We start from the raw sequence: 25,596 nt of genomic DNA, 5'->3' as shown, positions 1-25,596 counted from the left end.
ACTTTGTTGTCAATAAAAACGAATTTTTTTTGTTAAATAAGTAGTTTTGTATCTTTTAAAAGAGCTTTACGGGGATTGAGACTCAGTTGCCTAATTCCGGGTGGTTTTTCTTTACGTGTTGGTTATTAAAAATTAAATTTTTGCGTTACATAAGTAGTTTTTATATCTTTTAAAATAGCTTTAAGGGGTTTGAGAGACTCAGTTGCCTGATTCCGTGTAGTTTTTTCTTTACTTGGTGGTCATTTGTTGTATCTTTTAAAAGAGCTTTACAGGGTTTGAGAGACTCAGTTGCCTAATTCCGTGTGTTTTTACTTTACTTTGTGGTCATTAAAAACGAAATTTTTATGTTAAATCAGTAGTTTTTGTATCTTTTAAAAGAGCTTTAAGGGGTTTGAGAGACTCAGTTGCCTGATTCCGTGTGATTTTTCTTTACTTAGTGGTCATTAAAAACGAAATTTTTGTGTTAAATAAGTAGTTTTTGTATCTTTTAAAAGAGCTTTAAGGGGTTTGAGAGACTCAGTTGCCTGATTCCGTGTGGTTTTTCTTCACTTGGTGGTCATTAAAAACGAAATTTTTGTGTTAAATCAGTAGTTTTTGTATCTTTTAAAAGAGCTTTACGGGGATTGAGAGACTCAGTTGCCTAATTCCGTGTGATTTTTCTTTTCTTGATGGTCATTAAAAACGAAATTTTTGTGTTAAATAAGTAGTTTTTGTATCTTTTAAAAGAGCTTTACAGGGTTTGAGAGACTCAGTTGCCTAATTCCGTGTGATTTTTCTTTACTTAGTGGTCATTAAAAACGAAATTTTTGTGTTAAATAAGTAGTTTTTGTATCTTTTAAAAGAGCTTTACGGGGTTTTGAGAGACTCAGTTGCCTGATTCCGTGTAGTTTTTTCTTTACTTGGTGGTCATTTGTTGTATCTTTTAAAAGAGCTTTACAGGGTTTGAGAGACTCAGTTGCCTAATTCCGTGTTGTTTTTCTTTACTTGGTGGTCATTAAAAACGATATTTTTGTTTTAAATCAGTAGTTTTTTTATATTGTAAAACAGCTTTAATGGGATTGAGAGACTCAGTTGCCTAATTCCGTGTGGTTTTCCTTTACATGGTGGTGATTAAAAACGAAATTTTTGTCTTAAATAAGTAGTTTTTGTATCTTTTAAAAGAGCTTTACAGGGTTTGAGAGACTTAGTTGCCTGATTCCGGGTGGTTTTTCTTTACTTGGTGGTCATTAAAAACGAAATTTTTGTGTTAAATAAGTAGTTTTTGTATATTTTAAAACAGCTTTACGGGGATTGAGAGACTCAGTTGCCGGATTCCGTGTGAATTTTCTTCTTTTCAGTAAAGACACTCGATATCCTAAAAGTGGTTAATTCAAACTTTTTTTAAACTTCGAAATTTTTCAACTTTATTTATTTTTTTCTTTTTGTACATCACTTAAAATGTCAAAATATGCTTACAGTTCTAACAATTGCGCTCAGTGATTGGTCAGAGACACGATGTGACTTTCCAACTGGTATTATATGACTGGTTATTGACACTACCTAATCTATTGCATTTATTAAATCAGTATTTTTTACGCAGTGGAACGATAAACACATAAGTCATATCTTTAAAAAAAAAGTGAAGATGGAGCATTTTAATAAAGTGTGTTTACATAACAAGGTTATTGTAGCATTGCATGCTGACAAAGAGAAGTATTTAAACTTTGAAACAAGTACAGGTGGTAGCACTATTGGAAATGTATGCATGCATTGTCATGACAGTGAGGAATTAAATTTCTTTGGAATACCGAAAAAATTCAACTCTTATGTTGGTGGTTATGCGAGATTGAGATCTCCAGAGATGATTGCACTCAAAGAGAATGCCAACATAAAAATAATCATTGATGATAGAGGACAACTCCTTGGTACTGTTGCAGGTAACACATTACCTACTGATACATCCAATCGTCACCTTTCGGGTATTAGCATTCGACGGAAGATCAATAAAAGAAAGGCCTACTATTCTACTAATATCGTAAACCATATCTTGTCTACGTGCCGAAACTGTTACCTGTGTAAAAATAATGTGATAATAGAAATTGAAATTGCCATAAAAATAAAAATGGCATTGTCAGAAAATATCACTATAGAATATAAAGATGAATCGATGAAAAAAAAAGCACCAGCAAACGTTACTGCCATTGATCAAACAGTCATTGATCCAAATAATACCAAAGACGAAAAGCATATTGAGCCTGTTGATGGGACACCAGTAAAAATTGTGTATGACTCAAAATGGAATAATGATTATTCTACTGATTACGAACTAAGAGAAGACAATAGCTGTAATATCAGGAGAGAACATGGTGAACTATTTTATGGAACAGATTCAAAATTTCCAAATTTAATCATTGATATTAATAATGTATCATAATATATTTTTGTATTAATATTCTACATAGCATTATTTCATTAAAAATATATTATGCATTACATTGTTATGTGTTCATTATTTTTAGAGTAAGCTAGCATATCAAACGTTTAGAATGTCTAATAAAACGTCGGAGATGTAAGAAAAGGAATTTGCATACATCTATTGTCAGATACATGGGAACAAATTCTTTCTTGAATTCGCCTCCTGGATAAATAAAAAAAGACATTTCATTCAAGAAATTATGACGAAACTCTAAGTAAGCAACAAACTTTTTCTTGAAGTTACCTCATGGATACACAATGCAGAAATTTCATTTAAGAAATTATCAAAAATTGTAAGTAAGTAGCAAATTCTTTCAAAAATATGTTAATACGTTTAAGCAATAAATATCTTTAAGCTTAACCCGTCTTTATTCTGTAGAATAGTTTTAATCATTTCATTAAATTATGAAGAAATTTTAAGTAAGTAACAATAGCTTTCTTGAATTCGCTTCCTGGACACAATACAGATATTTAATTCAAGAAATCATAATAAAAATCACAAGTAAGTAATAAAGTCTTTATTGTTTTCACCTATTGGATGCACAATACTGAAATTTCATTCAAGAAATTATGAAGGAATTGTAAATAGGTAACACACTCATGTTACCTCATGGATACACAATGCAGAAATTTCATTTAAGAAATTATCAAAAATTTTAAGTAAGAAGCAAATTCTTTCTTGAATTCGCCTCCTGGGTAAATAAAAAAGACAGTTCATTAAAGAAATTATGAAAAAATTGTAAGTAAGTAGCAAATTCATTCTTGAATTCACCTGCTGGATAAACAAAAAAGACATTTCGTTCTAGAAATTATGACAAACTTCCAAGTAAGTAACAAACTCTTTATTGTTTTCATGACTTAGATACACGATGTAGAAATTTAATTCAAGAAATTATGAAAAAATTCTCAGTAAGTAGCAATTTCTTTCTTGAAGTCAACTCTTGGATACACAATACGGAAATTTCATTTAAGAAATTATGAAAAAAAAACGATTTCTTTCTTGAAGTCAACTCTTTGATACACAATACGGAAATTTCATTCGAGAAATTATGAAAATATTTGTAAGTGTAAGTAACAAACTCTTTTAGTTTTCACCTCTTGGATATACAGTACAGATACTTCATTCAAGAAATTATGAAAAAACCGCAAGTAAGTAACTTTTTTTCTCTTTATCAAACACAATTTTCACTTAGCTACACGATGTAGAAATTTAATTCAAGAAATTGGGAAAAAATTCTCAGTAAGTAACAATTTCTTTCTTGAAGTCAACTCATGGATACACAATACGGAAATTTCACTCAAGAATTTCATGACTTAGATACACGATGTAGAAATTTGATTCAAGAAATTATGAAAAATACTCAGTAAGTAACAATATCTTTCTTGAAGTCATCTCTTGGATACACAATACGGAAATTTCATTCAAGAAATTATGAAAATATTTGTAAGTAAGTAACAAACTCTTTATTGATTTCACCTCTTGGATATACAGTACAGATACTTCATTCAAGAAATTATGAAAAAATCGCAAGTAAGTAACTTTTTTTCTCTTTATCACAAACAATTTTCACTTAGCTAAATGATGTAGAAATTCAATTCAAGAAATTATTGAAAAATTCTCAGTAAGTAACAATTTCTTTCTTGAAGTCAATTCTTGGATACGCAATACGGAAATTTCATTCAAGAAATTATGGAAAAATTTTAACTAAGTAGCAAATTCTTTCTTGAATCTACCTGTTGGACAAACAAAAAAAAGACATTTCGTTCAAGAAATTATGACAAAATTCTAAGTAAGTAACAAACTCTTTATTGTTTTCACAAGTTAGATATACGACGTAGAAATTAAATTCAAGAAATTATGAAAAAGTTCTCAGTCTAAGTAGCAAATTCTATCTTGAATTCACCTGTTGGATAATCAAAAAAACATTTCGTTCAAGAAATTATGACAAAATTCTAAGTAAGTAACAAACTTTATTGTTTTCACGAGTTAGATATACGACGTAGAAATTTAATTCAAGAAAATATGAAAAAATTCTCAGTCTAAGTAGCAAATTCCTTATTTAATTCACATGTTGGATAAACAAAAAAAAACAAAAAATACATTTATTTCAATAAATTATGACAAAATTATTAGTAAGTAACAAAATTTATTGTTTTAACTAGTTAGATATACGATGTAGAAATTAAATTCATGAAATTATTAAAAATTTCTAAGTAAGTAACCATTTCTTTCTTGAAGTCAACTCTTGGATACAGAATACGGAAATTTCATTCAAGAAATTATGAAAATATTTGTAAGTAAGTAACAAACTCTTTATTAATTTCACCTCTTGGATATACAGTACAGATACTTCATTCAAGAAATTATGAAAAAATCGGTAATAAGTATCTTTTTTTTCTCTTTATCACAAACAATTTTCACTTAGCTACGCGATATAGAAATTTAATTCAAGAAATTATGAAAAAATTCTCAGTAAGTAACAATTTCTTTCTTGAAGTCAACTCTTGGATACACACAATACGGAAAGTTCATTCAAGATTTTATAAAAAATATTTGTAAGTAAGTAACAAGCTCTTTATTGATTTCACCTCTTGAATATACAGTACAGATACTTCATTCAAGAAACGTGATTAAACACGTTTTGAAACTACATGCTATTTGTATGCCGTTCCTTGGCACCTTTCCAAACGAGCGGGGATTCCCCACTGGTTCCTACACATTGCAAAAAAGTGAGCAGTACGAAAACTCCACGTTTTCAACCAGACTGGTTTTTTAGGGACCAATCAGGAGAGATATGCAAAGTCGACATAGCTTTATTTGATTTTCTTGAAGGTTCATTTAGACGAGGTTACGTGCGCGCACGTAACTTCGTCTAAATGAACCTTAAAAAAAAATGAAATAAAGCTATGTCGACTTTGCATATCTCTACTGATTGGTCCCTAAAAAACCAGTCAGGTTGAAAACATTGAGTTTTCGTACTGCTCACTTCTTGCAATGTGTAGGAACCAGTGGGGAATCCCCGCTCGTTTGGAAAGGTGCCAAGGACAGGCATACAAATAGCATGTAGTTTCAAAACGTGTTTAATCACGTTTCTTGAATGAAGTATCTGTACTGTATATTCAAGAGGTGAAATCAATAAAGAGCTTGTTACTTACTTACAAATATTTTTTAGAATTTCTTGAATGAAATTTCTGTATTGTGTGTATCCAAGAGTTGACTTCAAGAAAGAAGTTGTTACTTACTGAGAATTTTTTCATAATTTCTTGAATTAAATTTCTACATCGCGTAGCTAAGTGAAAATTGTTTGTGATAAAGAGAAAAAAAGCTACTTACTTGCGATTTTTTCATAATTTCTTGAATGAAGTATCTGTACTGTATATCCAAGAGGTGAAATTAATAAAGAGTTTGTGACTTACTTACAAATATTTTCATAATTTCTTGAATTAAATTTCCGTATTGTGTATCCGAGAGTTGACTTCAAGAAAGAAATGGTTACTTACTGAGAATTTTTTCATAATTTCATGAATTTCATTTCTACATCGTATATCTAACTATTTAAAAAAAAAAATTTTGTTAATTTATTATTATTTTGTCATTTTTTATTTTACGTAATTTCTTTTTTTTTTTTTTTTGTTTATCCAAACGGGTAAATAAATTAGGGATTTTCTAATTAGACTGAGTATTTTTTAATAATTTATTGAATTTAATTTCTATGTCGTATAACTAACTCGTGAAAACAATAAAGTTTGTTACTTACTTAGAATTTTTTCATAATTTCTTGAACGAAATTTTTTTTTGTTTATCCAACAGGTGAATTCAAGAAAGAATTTGCTACTTAGACAGAGAATTTTTTCATAATTACTTGAATTTAATTTCTACGTCGAATATCTAACTTGTGAAAACAATAAAGAGTTTGTTACTTACTTAGAATTTTGTCATAATTTCTTGAACGAAATGTCTTTTTTGTTTGTCCAACATGTAAATTCAAGAAAGAATTTGATAATTAGTTACAATTTTTTTCATAATTTCTTGAATGAAATTTCAGTATTACGTATCCAAGAGTTGACTTCAAGAAAGAAATTGTTACTTACTGTGAATTTTTCCATAATTTCTTGAATTAAATTTCTACATCATTTTGCTAAGTGAAAATTGTTTGTCATAAAGACAGAAAAAAGTAACTTACTTGGAATGTTTTCATAATTTCATGAATGAAGTATCTGTACTCTATATCCAAGAGGTGAAGTCAATAAAGAGTTTGTTACTTACTTACAAATATTTTCATAATTTCTTGAATGAAATTTCCGTATTGTGTATACAAGAGATGACTTCAAGAAAGATATTGTTACTTACTGATAATTTTTTCATAGTTTATTGAATCAAATTTATACATCGTGTATCTAAGTTATGAAATTCTTGAATGAAATTTCCGTATTGTGTTTCTATTAGTTGACTTCAATAAAGAAATTTTTAATTAATGAGAATTTTTTCATAATATCTATTATAATATTTTTAAATATTTTAGATCATTTAAAATTGTTTTTTATAATGAGAAAAAAAAGTTAATTACATGTTGTTTTTTCATAATTTCTAGAATGAAGTATCTGTACTGTATATCCAAAAGGTGAAAACTAAAAGAGTTTGTTACTTACACTTACCAATATTTTCATAATTTCTGAATGAAATTTCCGTATTGTGTATCCAAGAGTTGACTTCAAGAAAGAAATTGTTTTTTTTTCATAGTTTCTTAAATGAAATTTCCGTATTGTGTATCCAAGAGTTGACTTCAAGAAAGAAATTGTTACTTCCTGAGAATTTTTTCATAATTTCTTGAATTAAATTTCTACATCGTGTATCTAAGTCATGAAAACAATAAAGAGTTTGTTACTTACTTGGAATTTTGTCATAATTTCTCGAACGAAATGTCTTTTTTGTTTATCCAGCAGGTGAATTCAAGAAAGAATTTGCTACTTACTTACAATTTTTTCATAATTTCTTTAATGAATTGTCTTTTTTATTTACCCATGAGTTGAAATCAAGAAAGTATGTGCTACTTAATTAAAATTTTTGATAATTTCTTAAATGAAATTTCTGTATTATGTATGAGATAAAATGTGTGTGTTAACTATTTACAATTCATTCATAATTTCTAGAATGAAATTTCAGTATTGTGTATCCAATAGGTGAAAACAATAAAGACTTTATTACTTACTTGTGATTTTTATTATGATTTCTTGAATTAAATATCTGTATTGTGTCCAGGAAGCGAATTCAAGAAAGCTATTGTTACTTACTTAAAATTTCTTCATAATTTAATGAAATGAATAAAACTATTCTAAAGAATAAAGACGGGTTAAGCTTAAAGATATTTATTGCTTAAACGTATTAACATATTTTTGAAAGAATTTGCTACTTACTTACAATTTTTGATAATCTCTTAAATGAAATTTCTGCATTGTGTATCCATGACGTAACTTCAAGATAAAGTTTGTTGCTTACTTAGAGTTTCGTCATAATTTCTTGAATGAAATGTCTTTTTTTATTTATCCAGGAGGCGAATTCAAGAAAGAATTTGTTCCCATGTGTCTGACAATAGATGTATGCAAATTCCTTTTCTTACATCTCCGACGTTTTATTAGACATTCTAAACGTTTGATATGCTAGCTTACTCTAAAAATAATAAACACATAACAATGTAATGCATAATATATTTCTAATGAAATAATGCTATGTAGAACATTAATACAAAACTATATTATGATACATTATTAATATCAATGATTAACTTTGGACATTTTGAATCTGTTCCATAAAATAGTTCACCATGTTCTCTCTTGATATTATAGCTATTGTCTTCTCTTAGTTCGTAATCAGTAGAATAATGATTATTCCATTTTGAGTCATACACAATTTTTACTGGTGTCTCATCAACAGGCTCAATATGCTTTTCGTCTTTGGTATTATTTGGTTCAATGACTGTCAGATCAATGGCAGTAACGTTTGCTGGTGCTTTGTTTTTCATCGATTCATCTTTATATTCCATCGTGATATTTTCTGACAATGCCCTTTTTATTTTTCTGGCAATTTCACTGTCTATTATCACATTATTTTTACACAGGTAACAGTTTCGGCACGTAGACAAGATATGGTTACGATATTAGTGGAAGAGTAGGCCTTTCTTTTATTGATCTTCCGTTGAATGCTAATACCCGAAAGGTGATGATTGGATGTATCAGTAGGTAATGTGTTACCTGCAACAGTAGCAAGGAGTTTTCCTCTATCATCAATAATTATTTTTATGTTAGCATTCTTTTTGAGTGCAATCATCTCTGGAGATCTCAATCTCGCATAACCACCAACATAAGAGTTGAGTTTTTTCGGTATTCCAAAGAAATTTAATTCCTTACTGTCATGACAATGCATGCATACATTTCCAATAGTGCTACCACCTGTACTTGATTCAAAGTTTAAATACTTCTCTTTGTCAGCATTCAATGCTTCAATAACCTTGTTATGTAAACACACTTTATTAAAATGCTCCATCTTCACTTTTCTTTTTAAAGATATGACTTATGTGTTTATCAGTCCACTGCGCAAAAAATACTGATTTAATACATGCAATAGATTAGGTAGTGTCAATAACCGTTCATAGAATACCAGTGGGAAAGTCACATCGTGTCTCTGACCAATCACAGAGTGCAATTGTTAGAACTGTAAGCATATTTCGACATTTTAAGTGATGTACAAAAAGAAAAAAATAAATAAAGTTGAAAAATTTCGAAGTTTTAAAAAAGTTTGAATTAAACACTTTTAGGATATCGAGTGTCTTTACTGAAAAGAAGAAAAATCACACGGAATCCGGCAACTGAGTCTCTCAATCCCCGTAAAGCTCTTTTAAAAGATACAAAAACTACTTATTTAACACAAAAATTTCGTTAAAAGATACAAAAACTACTTATTTAACACAAAAATTTTGTTTTTAATGACCATCAAGTAAAGAAAAAACACACGTAATTAGGCAACTGAGTCTCTCAAACCCTCTAAAGCTCTTTTAAAAGATACAACAAATGACCACCAAGTAAAGAAAAAACTACACGGAATCAGGCAACTGAGTCTCTCAAGACCCCGTAAAGCTCTTTTAAAAGATACAAAAACTACTTATTTAACACAAAAATTTCGTTTTTAATGACCACCAAGTAAAGAAAAACCACACGGAATTAGGCAACTGAGTCTCTCAAACCCTGTAAAGCTCTTTTAAAAGATACAACAAATGACCACCAAGTAAAGAAAAAACTACACGGGATCAGGCAACTGAGTCTCTCAATCCCCGTAGAGCTCTTTTAAAAGATACAAAAACTACTTATTTAACACAAAAATTTCGTTAAAAGATACTCAAAATAATGATTTAACACAATAAGAACGTTTTTAACGACCACAAAGTAAATGAAAAAAACCCGTCATAAGGCATAAGAGTCTCTCAAACACAGTAAAGCTACTGTAAAATATACAACAAATTACCATAAATTAAAGGAAAAACTACACAGGATCAAGCAACTGAGTCTCACAAAACCCCGCAAAGCTTTTTTAAAAGATACAAAAACTACTTATTTAACACAAAAATTTCGTTTTTAATGACCAACAAGTAAAGAAAAACCACAAGGAATCAGGCAACTGAGTCTCTCAAACCCTGTAAATCTCTTTTAAAAGATACAACAAATGACCACCAAGTAAAGGAAAAACCACACGGAATCAGGCAACTGAGTCTATCAAACCCCGTAAAGCTCTATTAAAAGATACAAAAACTACTGATTTAACACAAAAATTTCTTTTTTAATGACCAATAAGTAAAGAAAAATCACACTAAATTAGGCAACTGAGTCTCTCAATCCCAGTAAAGCTCTTTTAAAAGATACAAAAACTAATAATTTAACACAAAAATTTCGTTTTTAATGACCATCAAGAAAAGAAAACTCACACGGAATTAGGCAACTGAGTCTCTCAATCCCCGTAAAGCTCTTTTAAAAGATACAAAAACTACTGATTTAACACAAAAATTTCGTTTTTAATGACCACCAAGTAAAGAAAAATCACAAGGAATCAGGCAACTGAGTCTCTCAAACCCCTTAAAGCTCTTTTAAAAGATACAAAAACTACTGATTTAACACAAAAATTTCGTTTTTAATGACCACTAAGTAAAGAAAAATCACACGGAATTAGGCAACTGAGTCTCTCAAACCCCTTAAAGCTCTTTTAAAAGATACAAAAACTACTGATTTAACACAAAAATATCGTTTTTAATGACCACCAAGTAAAGGAAAACCACACGGAATTAGGCAACTGAGTCTCTCAAACCCTGTAAAGCTCTTTTAAAAGATACAACAAATGATCACCAAGTAAACAAAAAACTACACGGAATCATGCAACTGAGTCTCTCAAACCCCTTAAAGCTCTTTTAAAAAATACAAAAACTACTTATTTAACGTAAAAATTTCATTTTTAATGACCACCAAGTAAAGAAAAACCACACGGAATTAGGCAACTGAGTCCCTCAATCCCCTTAAAGCTATTTTAAAAGATACAAAAACTACTGATTTAACACAAAAATTTCGTTTTTAATGACCACCAAGTGAAGAAAAACCACACGGAATCAGGCAACTGAGTCTCTCAAACCCCTTACAGCTCTTTTAAAAGATACAATAAGTACTTATTTAACTCACAAAGTTTGTTTTTAATGACTACTAATTAAAGAAAAACCACATGTACTAAGGCAACTGAGTCTCTCAAACCCCTTAAAGCTCTTTTAAAATATACAAAAACTACTTATTTAACACAAAAATTTCTTTTTTAATGACCACCAAGTAAAGGAAAACCACACGGAATTAGTCAACTGAGTCTCTCAATCCCTGTAAATCTATTTTAATATATAACATCAATACTAACTTAAACAACAACTTTTGATATTAAAAATCACAAAGTCAAGACAAAAAACCCGGACTAAGTCACCTGAGTCTCTATCTCCAATTGAAGCTCATTTAAAATATACACTATCTCCAGATTAAAAAAACAAGTTTCTTTTTTCTTGACCATCATGTAAAGAAAAACCACACGGACTTAGGCAACTGAGTCTCTCAAACCCTGTAAAGCTCTTTTAAAAGATACAAAAACTACTTAGTTACCACAAAAATTTCGTTTTTAATGACCACCAAGTAAAGGAAAACCACACGGAATTAGGCAACTGAGTCTCTCAAACCCTGTAAAGCTCTTTTAAAAGATACAAAAACTGCTTATTTAACACAAAAATTTCGTTTTTAATGACCATCAAGAAAAGAAAAATCACACGGAACTAGGCAACTGAGTCTCTCAATCCCCGTAAAGCTATTTTAAAAGATACAAAAACTACTGATTTAACAAAAAAATTTCGTTTTTAATTACCAACAAGTAAAGGAAAACCACACAGAATTAGGCAACTGAGTCTCTCAAACCCTGTAAAGCTCTTTTAAAAGATACAAAAACTACTGATTTAACACAAAAATTTATTTTTTAATTACCACCAAGTAAAGGAAATCCACATGGAATCAGGCAACTGAGTCTCTCAAACCCTGTAAAGCTCTTTTAAAAGATACAAAAACTGCTGATTTAACAAAAAAATTTCGTTTTTAATGACCACCAAGTAAAGGAAATCCACACGGAATTAGGCAACTGAGTCTCTCAAACCCTGTAAAGCTGTTTTAAAATATACAAAAACTACTTATTTAACACAAAAATTTCGTTTTTAATGACCACCAAGTATAGAAAAGTCACACGGAATTAGGCAACTGAGTCTCTCAATCCCAGTAAAGCTCTTTTAAAAGATACAAAAACTACTGATTTAACACAAAAATTTCGTTTTTAATGACCACCATGTAATGGAAAACCACACGGAATTAGGCAACTGAGTCTCTCAAACCCTGTAAAGCTCTTTTAATACATACAAAAACTACTTAATTAACACAAAAATTTCTATTTTAATGACCACCAAGTAAAGCAAAACCACACGGAATTAGGCAACTGAGTCTCTCAAACCCTGTAAAGCTCTTTTAAAAGATACAAAAACTACTTATTTAACACAAAAATTTCGTTTTTAATGACCACCAAGTAAAGGAAAACCACACGGAATTAGGCAACTGAGTCTCTCAAACCCAGTAAAGCTCTTTTAAAAGATAAAAAAACTACTAATATAACACAAAAAATTAGTTTTTAATGACCAAAAATAAAAGAAAAAAAACACGGAAGTAGGCAACTGAGTCTCTCAATCCCCGTAAAGCTCTTTTAAAAGATACAAAAACTACTTATTTAACACAAAAATTTCGTTTTTAATGACCACCATGTAATGGAAAACCACACGGAATTAGGCAACTGAGTCTCTCAAACCCTGTAAAGCTCTTTTAAAAGATACAAAAACTACTTATTTAACACAAAAATTTCGCTTTTAATGACCTCCACGTTAAGAAAAACCACACGGAATCAGGCAACTGAGTCTCTCAAACCCCTTAAAGCTCTTTTAAAAGATACAAAAACTACTTATTTAACACAAAATTTCGTTTTTAATGACCATCAAGTAAAGAAAAATCACACGGAATTATGCAACTGACTCTCTCAATCCCCGTAAAGCTCTTTTAAAACTGTGACAAGCTAAACCACGACAAAAGCACTACTCTCGTGGAACTCAATCCCCCTTTAACTCAATCCCCGTGCAACTGAAACCCCTTGTAACTGAACCCCTGTATAACCGAACCCCCCGTGGAACTGTAACCCCCTTTAACTGAACTCTCATGCAACTCAACCCACCATGCAACCCATCTCCCACAAAACACTTTTCAGTCATTTTCTCTTACTCTCGTGGAACTAAAACCCCGTGCAACTGAACCCTCTTGTAACTGAACCCCTGTATAACCGAAACCCCCGTGTAACTGTACCCCCTTTAACTGAACTCTCATGCAACTCAACCCTCCATGCAACCCATCTCCCTCAAAACAGTTTTCAGTCATTTTCTCGTTAAATTGACAATACGCTCCAAAACATCACTTGTGTATTATACAGTACATAATCATGGCATCTCCTCCAATTCACAAATCCCATTACCCCTTTTTTTTGCAAAGGTTAATCAAACATCTCCGATTGTAAATGCATTAAAAAATTTTCCACTCACTAATTACCCCTTTTTTGCAAATGCTAAAAAAGAAAAAAAAAACTGTGCTTTTCAAAAACTTGTCCGTTAAAACTCGAAACAAGACGCGCTGGTTTTATAATACAGGTTTAATTAATTGCGTAAATCTCTTTGAAAGGGTGTAATGCCCCTGTAGAATAGAATACCTACCAGAAAAACCTGTTTGGTACGGGGGCGTCGTAGAAATATAAGGTAACATACTACTGAAGGATGACAGATTTTCTAAGACCGTCCTTGTTGGGCAACCGTCTAGGACCAAACGAAAAGCAGGTTACCCCCGAATGAGGTGGAAGGATGTCGTAAGGAAAGATTTAAAGAAAATTGGAACTTCTTTGAATAGATTGGGATGGCGGAGGAGCGTGCTTAACTGTGTTGGCCTCAGGTGGCTTGATGCTGCAGTGAGTTGTTCGTAGTAGCAGTATTAATTGTAGTAGGGGAAGGGGAGCAAAACATCTAAGGAGTCGAATGCCCTCGCTCCTCCTCTCCAATCAGCGCCCCTGAATCCTTTATCCATAAAACATGACCTAGCTATCTTAACCTTTATTTCATTGTAGACCTAGAAAGTGGGATCAAACTATATTTTTCGTACAGCTTTTTTTTGTCATAGTGTCTGTCAAACCGGTCCTAGAGCTATCCTTAAACCATTCTTTTGGATAGCTTCTAGTATATCTTCCTAACTTTTCGAATCACCCTCGTTTTAAAGGCTTACCTGACAGTTGTCAATGGTGTCATTATTGTTGCTTGTAGTATCTGAAGCTTAGTTTGAAGACTTGTCATCCTATTTCATTGTCTATCTAGATTGATAAAAGGATGTTCCAGTAACAATTAAGGCCGGCTTTTATATTTGTCAACCTTATTAGTCAATAGGGTTGACATTATAGGTGTTGACATATTATAAAATTTTCAGCCCCTCCCATTGCCCCCTGTATTTTTGAAAAATTCTTTTCTTCTGCATTTTCCTCTAAAACGATTCGAGAGCCCCTCCCCCCTATATTTTCGAAATACTTCAAACAAAATTGAAGTTTAAACCGTCTGTCTGTTTACGTTTAGTTTGAATAATTTTTATAGTATATTATTATACATGATTTGTTATGCTTCTATACAAAGTTTCACACTCGATTAAGCATTCTACACTACTTTTTTAGAATATATTTATATATTTATGCTTAAATGTGATATAAATATAGGAGCCAATAGTGGCATTGGGAAATCAGTTGCTTGTCAAGTCGCTAAAAGGGGTGGCACTGTTCATATGGTTGTCAGGAATCCAAAATCTGGTGAAGCAGCAAGAGAGGAACTGGTAAAAGAAACTGGAAACGAGGTATGTTGAAAAACGATAATACAATGATTAATGTAGTTCATGATTTTTTATAACTGTGCACTGTTCATATGGTCGTTTATATATTGTCGTTCATATGGTCGTTCATATCATTTGCTGTTCACATAAGAATATTGTTCATGTGGCCGTCAGGAATCCATATTCTGGTGAAGAAGCAAAAGAAAAAATGGTAAAAATAAAAATTAGAAATGGGGTATGTTGAGAAAAAAGATAAAAAAGAATAAAATAAAAGGAATCCAAAACCTGTCGAAGAAGCAAAAGAGGAAAAGAATGGAATGAAAGAATCCCAAATCTGGTGAAGCAGCAAGAGAGGAACTGATCAAAGATACTGGACCGTTATCAGAGGCAACGATGTTTTACTAATTTTTTTTTCCAGAGGCACTTCATATGGTCGTCGTAGAAACTTCAAAGGGGGCTCATTCGATTGGAAATCGAGAGTTCTAGTGCCCTTTTTAATAGTCGAAAAGGATTGGAGGGCAACTAGCCCCCCCCACACCCATCAGTCCCCCAAACACATCCAATCAGAATTTTCAGATAGCCATTTTGTTCAGCGGAGTTGATTTCCAGATAGAAAATATATTTTTAAGGAGGGCACTCCCCCACAACCCTCAGGGCAAGGGTTTTAAGTTATGCCCTGGGGGCATATAAGGTTTTTATAGAAGGCGTTGTCGTAGAAACTTCAAAACAGGCTCATTCGATTAGAAAATAAAAGGGCTGGTGCCCTTTTTAATAGTCGAAAGTGATTTGAGTGTAACTAGCAGACCTCTCCCCCCCCCCATGCCCATCATTTCCCCAAACACATCCAATCAAAATTTTTAGACAGCCTTTTTGTTCAGCGTAGTTGATTTCCAGATAGAAAATATATTTTTGAGGAGGACATTCCCCCACAACCCTCAGGGCAAGGGTTTTAAGTTATACCCTGGGGGTATATAAGGTTTTTTATAGAAGGCGTTGTCGTAGAAACTTCAAAAAAGGCTCATTCGATTGGAAATTCAAAGGGCTAGTGCCCTTCTTAACAGTCGAAAGTGATTAGATGGCAAATCGCCCCCCCCCACCCACCCCCATCAATACCCCCAAAACATACAATCAAAATATTTTGATAGCACTTTTGTTAAGAGGATTTGTTATCCAAATAGAAAAAATTTTTTTGATGAGGACAATCCCGCACAACCCTCAGAGCAAGGGTTTTAAGTTATGCCCTGGGGGCATATAAGGTTTTTATAGAAGGGGTTGTTGTAGAAACTTCAAAAAAGGCTCATTTGATTAGAAATTTAAAGGGCTAGTGCCCTTTTTAATAGTCGAAAGTGATTGGAGGGCAATTAGCCCCCCCCCCTCACGCCCATCATTCCCCAAAACATCCAATCAAAATTTTGAGATATCCAATTTGTTCAGCGTAGTTGATTTCCAGATAGAAAATATGTTTTTGAGGAGGATACTCCCCCACAACCCTCAGGGCAAGGGGTTTAAGTTATGCCCTGGGGTCATATAACGTTTTTATAGAAGGCTTTGTCGTAGAAACTTCAGAAAGGGCTCATTCGATTGGAAATTGCAAAGGTTAGTGTCCTTTTTAATAGTCGAAAGTGATTGGAGGGCAACTAGCCCCCCCCCCTCACGCCCATCATTCCCCAAAACACATTCAATCAAAATTTTGAGATAGCCAATTTGTTCAGCATAGTTGATTTTCAGATAGAAAATATGGTTTTGAGGAGGACACTCCCCCACAACCCTCAAGGCAAGGGTTTTAAGTTATACCCTGGGGACATATAAGGTTTTTTATAGAAAGCGGTGTCATAGAAATTTCAAAAAAAGACTCATTCGATTGGAAATTCAAATGGCTAGTGCCCTTTTAAATAGTCGAAAGAGATTTGAGCGCAACCAACCCCCCTCTCACGCCACCTTTTCCCCAAACACATCCAATCAAAATTTTGAGACAGCCATTTTATTAAACGTAGTTTTAAGTTCTGGAAATTAGGTCTTTGAGGATGACTACTCCCCCACAGCCCTCAGGGCAAGGGTTGTAATTTAAGGATTCTCTTAATCCTTCCCATTATTTCTTATGGAAGGGACGCTCGTATAAACTTTAGAGAAGGCTCCTTTGATTGGAAATTGAAAGTTCTTGTTCACTTTTTAAGAGTCAAAAGAGATTGGAGGGCAACTAGCCCCCCCCCCTCTTCCACGCCCTAAATGCATCAGATCAAAATTTCGAGATAAACAGTTTGTTAAAATAGTTCAAAGTTCTAATAACAAAAAACTCCGGTGTCGACACAGCCCACCAGGGCCCGGGGGTAGGCGTTATAAGCTATGCCCTGGGGGCATATAAACAATGAAACAATGCAAACAAACATACAATAGATATTAATGTAAATTAATATATAAGTTTAGTGCTGATATTAATGTAAATTAATAAATAAATTTCTGCTGGGTGGAAGTTAACACGGGGGAATTATCAGTAGAAAAAGAAAATGTTCTTTGAGGGAGGAGGAATTTCCCAGGGGTGGGTTTTCCAAATGTGAATTATTCAGGGGGGGGGGGGACGACTAAACCCATTCGATAATATTCTAAATTTTAAATCTGAAAGTAACGGGAATAAAGAATCAACGGAAATGTTAGAGATAGCACTTCAGGTTCCTTTAGACGATTTTGTTCGTGTCTTTTGAAAAAAAAAAACATTTTCAAAAGACAGATTATTTTCATTTGTATTACTTTCTCTTTGGCTGCTCAATCATGCATGTTAGGGGGGAGACTTCCCCCCACCACTGTTTACGCTAAGGTTTCAGTTTTTATCTCAAGTCTTAAAAATGAACGCAATGCGATAAAAGTATAACTCAAAATAACATATATAGAATAATATTTGCACATAACACGGAACAATTAATCAAAATTGCATATCATTAGTTTAAACTCGCCCAAATATTGGCCCAGGGGCCTCACCATTCCGCCATTTATGAAATCAATCCTGCGATAAATGAAAATATAAAGTATTTTTGAGTATTTTAACGTCTTCCACAACTCAAACGGTCCAATATTCTACAGCCCAATGAGTCTGTCTAATCTCCTAAATCGGGAACGGAGGAGATAAGTGAAGTTCCGCCCCGTATTGGATGAGTCTCCAACCTCCCCCTTCCCCTCTCCTATTGTCTACGCTAAAGGTTTCTTCTTTATGCCAAGTACGCCGCCCCCACTCCAAAGACTTTAATAAGGTAAAGTTTTGTATGGGAAGAACACATAATAACTTATTTTAATTATCCAATTATAAGGTTAAAATACATACTCTGGGATAGATGCAAAATTGCTTTGGCACACAAAATCCTATTAAGGTCAATTCCAAACAGTCGTGATCCCTTTGTGTCAGCAAGTGAAATGGTCTAAACCCCCTTATTGGAGCTATTTTATCAATCCATTCACTGTTGTCAATCGCTGTCCACAAGTTATGAAAGCTTTCTATTGTTCATATATAAGGTTTTTATCAAAAAGGTAATCGTATAGACTTTGAAAGAAGCCTCAGTCGATTTAAATTGAAAGTTCTAGATCCGTTTTTTAAAGTCAAGAATTATCGGACTGTAAACAACCCCCCCCCCCCCATACCATAAAAACTTGAAACTTTTGCAATCAAAAACGAACAAAAATTAATTTTTAAAAAAATCCGCAAAATAAGTTTTTCAAATAATAGTAAAGGCCATTTTAAACTTAAGCTCAGCAGATACAAATACCTTTTAGAATTGAAACTCAAAACGACCAGAAATTAATATTAAAGAATAAATGAAACCCAAAACGAACATAAATTAAATAAACAATCATAGCAAAAAACATACAACAAGTAATAATATAAATTAATAAATAGATCTTAAAGTGAGTAATTATCAGATTGAATATGAAAATCAAGCTTAAAACGAAAAAAAATATTTTGTTATTAAAGTGTAAATGAAACTTAGAACGAACAGAAATTAAATAAACAATCAATGCGAACTAACATACAATATATATTAATGTAAATGAATAAATAAATGTTAAAACGAGTGAAATTTAAATTGAATATGCAAATCAAGTTTGAATCGAATAAAAATAACAACAGACAAGAGTTTAGGTATCGCCTCACTGCTGAAGCCAAAAACCTACTGTGTCATTGGCGCTTTACTGAAAACGAATTTTACAAATGTTTTCTTTTGTACTTATTGAAAATAAATATTAAAATTACAGTAAAATTTTGAACTGATGAGCTTTCAGCAATTAATATCATTATACATCAAATATTCAGTTTAATTTATTAGTTCTTTCCAAGATTGGCCCTGACAAATATTGTTTCACACTACAAGCAAAATTTGGATACTGCCCCCTTCTTTAACTGTAAAAACCTAAAGCCATCTGCGTCATTGGCGCTTCACTGAAAACGAATTACTCGTATATTACAGATTTATTCTTTTCCAGTTCTAACAGCATTGAAAATGAAAATAAAAATTACAGTGAAAAAAAAAATCTTGAACTGATGGATCTTTCAACAATTAATATCATTATATATCTAATTTTTCAATTTGGTTTTGTTTATACTTTCCAAGACTGTTCAAGGCTCATATAGTTGAATATAGTTGAAAATGAGAATAAAATCATTAAATACAGTCCATATGGTCGTTTATAACTATTATGCACTGTTCATGTGGTCGTTTATAATGATCATGTGCTCTTCTTGTAAGAATACTGTTCATGTGGTCGTCAGGAATCCGTAATCTGATGAAGAAGCAAAAGAGAAAATGGTAAAAATAAAAATTGGAAATGATGTATATTGATAAAAAAGATAAAAATTGAATAAAATAAAAAGAATCCAAAACCTATTGAAGAAGCAAATGAGGAAATTGCAAAATATAAATTGGAAATGAGGTTTGTTGAGAAAACAGAATACAAAGAAAGATAAACAAAAGAATAGAATAAAGGAATCCAAAATCTGATGAAGAAGCAAAAGAGGGAATGGTAAAAATATAAATTAGAAATGAGTTATGTTAAGAAAAAAGAATGCAAAGAAAGGTGAAGAAGCAAAAGTGGAAGTGGTAAAATAAAAATTGGAAATGAGGTATGTTGAGAAAACAGAATACAAAAAAAAGAATAGAAGAAAATGAATTCAAAATATGGTCAAGAAGAAAAAGAGGAAGTGGCAAAAATAAAAACTGGAAATGAGATATGTTGAGAAAACGATTTAAAAAAAAACTTGAAAAAGAATAGTATAAATTGATCAAATTAGGAAATGGTAAAAATAAAAATTTGAAATGAGGTATGTTGAGAAAAAAGAATACAAAGAAAAATAAGAAAAAGAACAGAATAAAAGGAATCCAAAATCTGGTGAAGAGGCAAAAGAGAAAATGGTAAAAATAAAAATTGGAAATGAGATTTGTGGAGGAAAACGAATACAAATATAGGAAATGATTAGAGGTTTCTGCTATGTCGGTCCAGTCGTCCTAGCCGAGTGGTTGACGCGCTGGATTTGGAATCCTTTGTCTGAAAGGCAGGGGTTCGATTCCTGGTGTGGTCGGTTATTTGGTCTGGGACGGGGGTCAGTGGTGTGACTCCGTAAGCTCAGCCAGAGAAGGTCCAGCTCTAAATGGGTACCTGGGGAAGGTAAGCAGGAAGGGTGTGCGAAAGCACAAGGTGGCTGCCCCCAAACCCCGCATTACACTTCCTGGCTGAAGGGCCTTGAAGCGGAGATCAGCACCGTATGTTTGGACTTTTATGGTCTAGTGTCGTTTCTTTTACCTTTTTTTCTACCTCTGTCGGTCCACTTTTAAAGATTCGTGCAGATCTGGTCCTTAGGAGAGGAGTTGGGTCACAGGATTTGTTACGGATAGAGTGATGATGGACAAAAATACACTAAGGTATATTTTTAAAAATTTGGCTCGCGGGTCTTCGCCATATCATTCAAAATTTACAGGAATCACGGGTGCATAGAGAGATGTTGCATAGAGAGAACATCATAGAGAGATGTTTAATGGCTCATTTGAACAGAAATTAAATTTTCTAGTGCCTTTTTTATGTAACCGAAATATTGGAGGGCAACTTGTCCCCTCCCTAAAGGCCCCTCCCCAAAATCGTCCTATAAAAATTTCGAGATAGCCATTTTATTTAACATAGTTCAAAGGTTCAATAAATATGGTTTTGATGATGATATGGTCCTCCATAGTCCCTGGGGAAGGGCTGTATGTAGTATCGAGCGTATCTGTATCGCACGTATCGGTAGCGAACCACAGTCACTAGTAACCAAAAGCTAAAAATGCGTTTTGAAAAAAAACTGCCTAGTGAAAAAAATTGTCATCTGACACTGACTCAGGAATGGTAACTATTATTCGGTTCGTCTTAAAATTAAAAGTTTATTGTGAAAAGAAATTTATAGTGATTTCGAAAAGTCTGAAACCCCTCGAAAATGGCGTCAGATCAAAAATGAAAAGTGTACCATTGGAATCAGCATGGTCAAAAACCTAATACAGGGAAATTATAGTCCCCCTTCTTCAACAACAAGAAAAACACTTTTTCGTGGTTGCAGCAGTAGCTGCAACCTAGTAAAGAGCGAACCACGCCCCATAGTAACTAAAAGTTAAACCGCGTTTTGAATAAAACTGCCTGGTAAAAAAAAATTACTATCTGACACCGACTAAGGAATGGTAACTATTATTTCTACTACTACTACTAACAACTCATCGCAGCACCAAGCCGCCTGAGGCCAACACAGCTACGCACGCTCCTCCTCCACCCCAATCTATTCAAAGCCTCCCTTTTTACACCCGCCCACGAAGTTCCCATTTCCTTTAAATCTTTCTTTATGACGTCCTCCCAACCCAGACGGGGACGACCTGCTTTCCGTTTAGCCCTAGATGGTTGGCCGAAATAAACAATCTTCGGCAATCTGTCATCCTTCATCCGAACAACATGCCCTAACCACCTCAACCTTTCTTTCATTATAGACCTAGAAAGCGGTATTGAACCACATTTTTCGTATAGCCTATTGTTTGAAATACGGTCAGTCAGCCGGGTACCCAGAACAATCCTTAAGCAATTTCTCTGGAAAACATCTAGCAAATCTTCATCCGCTTTTCGGAGCGTCCATGCTTCAGAGCCATATTTGACCACTGTCATCACTGTAGCTTCTAAGATTCTAATCTTGGTTTGCAGACTTATCTTCCTATTCTTCCAGACTTTTTTAACTGTGAAAAAACACCCTGAGCCTTGGCTATTCTATTTTTAACATCTTCACTGCTCCCACCATCTTTACTAATAATACTACCAAGGTAAGTGAAACTGCCCACCTGATCAATCTTTTCATTACCCAACGTCACGTTTTCATCTTAACTTATTCCTAGCCTTATTGACTTTGTCTTCCTAACATTAATTTTCAAACCAATACTAGCACCCTGAACTCGCCAAAACTCTAAAACTTCATTCATTTTGCTCACACTTTCATCTAGGATGCTTAAATCATCAGCATAATCCAAGTCCAGGAGACTTTTTCCTCCCCATTTGATTCCGTGGTCTCCCATTGCCTTTCCTGTGCTCCTTAAAACAAAGTTCATCAAAATGATCCACATAAAGGGGGATACAACACAGCACTGCTTAATTCCTGATTTAATAAAAAACCAGTTGCTAACCTCATTTCCTACCTTAACTACAGCAGTGGTATTCTCATAAATAGCACTAATCACTTTGATGTATTTGTCTGGTATACCATACAAGGATAAAACCTTTACTAAAGCTCCTCTATCAACAGAATCGAACGCTTGCTCATAATCTATAAAACTGAGGACCAAAGGTGTTTGAAAACTTAGGCACTTCTCAATTATTAACCTAAGAGTGAAAATTTGGTCAACACATCCTCTACCTTTTCTAAAACCGCACTTCTCTTCTCTTAAAACTTTGTCTACGGCATCTCTCAGTCTAAAAAGTATCATATTACTAAGCAATTTGCTACCTACAGAGACCAGACTAATGCCTCGATAATTACCACACTCACTTTTATCACCTTTCTTATAAAGTGGCTTAATTAAGGTTTTCCTAAAATCGTTAGGTACTTCCCCTTTTTCAAAAATCATATTCATAATCTCCAATAACTTATTTCTAACCTAAGAGCCACCATATTTAAAAAACTCATTTACTACCCTATCAGCACCTGGAGCCTTATTATTCTTTAATTCTTTTAGTACTGTTGCTAATTCCTCCTCACAAAACAAATCTTCCTTCACATCCAAGGTATCACAAACTTTTTCATTTTCCTCTATATTTTTTTTCCTGCAACTCTATCTCGGTTAAGCAAATTCTCAAAATGTTCGGCCCATCTCGCTTTAGCTTTTGTCTTATCGCTAATTGCCACCCCATTCCTATCTTTAACTGGGACAAGTCCGGATTGACTACTACCTCTCAATTTGTTAACGTGCCAGTACAATATTTTACTATTATGCCGTCTAGCTGCATCTTCTAAATCCTCGGCAATTTTATCCATGGCCTCCACTTCACACCTCCTTAGTTCATATTTCATTGTTTTCTCCACTTTCTTTACATTTCTTTTGTTTTCATGTGATCTATCACTCAGATAATTCTTGTACAAGTCATTTCTCATTTCTATTAAACTTAAAGCTTTTTCACTAATATTCTTAGCTGCAGTTCTAGCTTTCTTCCCTAATACACCTTCAGCAACTTCACAAATTATTTTTCTAAAATTATTCCAACCATCTTCCACATTATCAATTTTTAAACTCTCAAGTTTAGTATTCAACTGTCCCTGGGAATTTTCTCTCAAATTCTCGTCCTGGAGTCTACCAACATCAAAACTTCCCGGGAGGTAATTACCCTTCCGATATTTCAGCTTTAAATTAACCCTTGACACTACTAGATGGTGATCTTTACTTTTAACATCAATAACAGCACTCCTATATACCCTAGTATCTTGTATTGATTAAATAAAAAAAACAAGTTTTTTAAACTGAAAGTAAGGAGCGACATTAAAACTTAAAACGAACAGAAATTATTCCGTACATGAAAGGGGCTGTCCCCTCCTCAACGCCTCGCTCTTTACGCTAAAGTTTTTTATTGTTTTAAAAAAAAAATTGTGAGACAGTCAAACTTTAGCGTAAAGAGCGAGGCGTTGAGGAGGGACAGCCCTTTCATATACGGAATAAATTATTCCGTATATGAAAGGGGCTGTCCCCTCCTCAACGCCTCGCTCTTTACGCTAAAGTTTGACTCTGTCTCACAACTTTATTTTTTAAAACAATAAAAAACTTTAGCGTAAAGAGCGAGGCGTTGAGGAGGGACAGCCCCTTTCATATACAGAATAATTTATTCCGTACATGAAAGGGGCTGTCCCCTCCTCAACGCCTCGCTCTTTATCCCGTATATGAAAGGGGCTTTCCCCTCCTCAACGCCTCGCTCTTTACGCTAAAGTTTTTTATTGTTTTAAAAAAAAATTGTGAGGCAGAGTCAAACTTTAGCGTAAAGAGCGAGGCGTTGAGGAGGGGACAGCCCCTTTCATATACGGAATAAAGAGCGAGGCGTTGAGGAGGGGACAGCCCCTTTCATATACGGAATAAATTATTCCGTATATGAAAGGGGCTGTCCCCTCCTCAACGCCTCGCTCTTTACGCTAAAGTTTTTTATTGTTTTAAAAAATAAAGTTGTGTGACAGAGTCAAACTTTAGCGTAAGGAGCGAGGCGTTGAGGAGGGGACAGCCCCTTTCATATACGGAATAATTTATTCCGTATATGAAAGGGCTGTCCCTCCTCAACGCCTCGCTCTTTATTCCGTATATGAAAGGGGCTGTTCCCTCCTCAACGCCTCGCTCTTTACGCTAAAGTTTGACTCTGTCTCACAATTTTTTTTTAAAACAATAAAAAACTTTAGCGTAAAGAGCGAGGCGTTGAGGAGGGGACAGCCCCTTTCATATACGGAATAAAGAGCGAGGCGTTGAGGAGGGGACAGCCCCTTTCATGTACGGAATAATTTCTGTTCGTTTTAAGTTTTAATGTCGCTCCTTACTTTCAGTTTAAAAAACTTGTTTTTTTTATTTAATTTCTGATCGTTTTTTAGTTAATGCAGCTTTTATTTGCATAAAAATTTTACTTTTCTTTTGCTAAATGAATGTCTTTACAAATTAACTTACGTAACTAACTTCTATATTCGTATATTTTTCTTCTGGCAAAAATTCAAAGTTGCAGATTTTTGCAGATATGAGCTTGAAACCTATGTAATAGGGTTTTCTGATACGCTGAATCTGACGTTGTGATTTTCATTAAAATTCTTTCACTTGTAGGGGATGTTTCCCCCCTCTTTAAAAAATCGAGTAAATTTCCCCAGGCTTGTTGCCTTTGATGAGTAATACTAAACTTAATAAAATTTATATATTTAGAATCAGCATTATAAACACATTCTTTTGATACATTTATTGACATCAAAATTCCGTTTTTAAAAGTTTCGATTACTATTGAGCCGTATCGCTTGTTTTTTTATTGTTTTTTTTTATTACGTATATGTTATTACGTATATGAGGGGGTTCTTCCCTAAGTCAATACCACGCTCTTTACGTTAAAAGTTAAAAAAAATTTGATTCACAAACCCCTGAATCACAAAGGCCG

The 25,596-nt window shown here is 33.3% G+C and overlaps 1 protein-coding gene across 3 annotated transcripts in view; it reads left to right on the top strand.

The window, feature by feature from the left end:
• The window catches only part of LOC148941150 (dehydrogenase/reductase SDR family member 12-like), a 110,918-nt gene that overhangs the window by 61,860 nt on the left and 23,462 nt on the right, over nt 1-25,596 (top strand). For all 3 annotated transcript variants that reach the window (XM_089103794.1, XM_089103795.1, XM_089103796.1), the window contains exon 3: nt 14,846-14,979. In XM_089103794.1, the coding sequence (XP_088959920.1) occupies nt 14,846-14,979 (134 nt within the window). The remainder of the gene's footprint in view (nt 1-14,845; nt 14,980-25,596) is intronic.

The sequence above is a fragment of the Artemia sp. Qi Xiang Cuo genome, chromosome 18, assembly GCF_049724085.1.
Source record: "Artemia sp. Qi Xiang Cuo chromosome 18, ASM4972408v1, whole genome shotgun sequence".
Classification (NCBI taxonomy): Eukaryota; Metazoa; Arthropoda; class Branchiopoda; order Anostraca; family Artemiidae; genus Artemia; species Artemia sp. Qi Xiang Cuo.
This window is presented reverse-complemented; position numbering and strand designations above follow the sequence as displayed.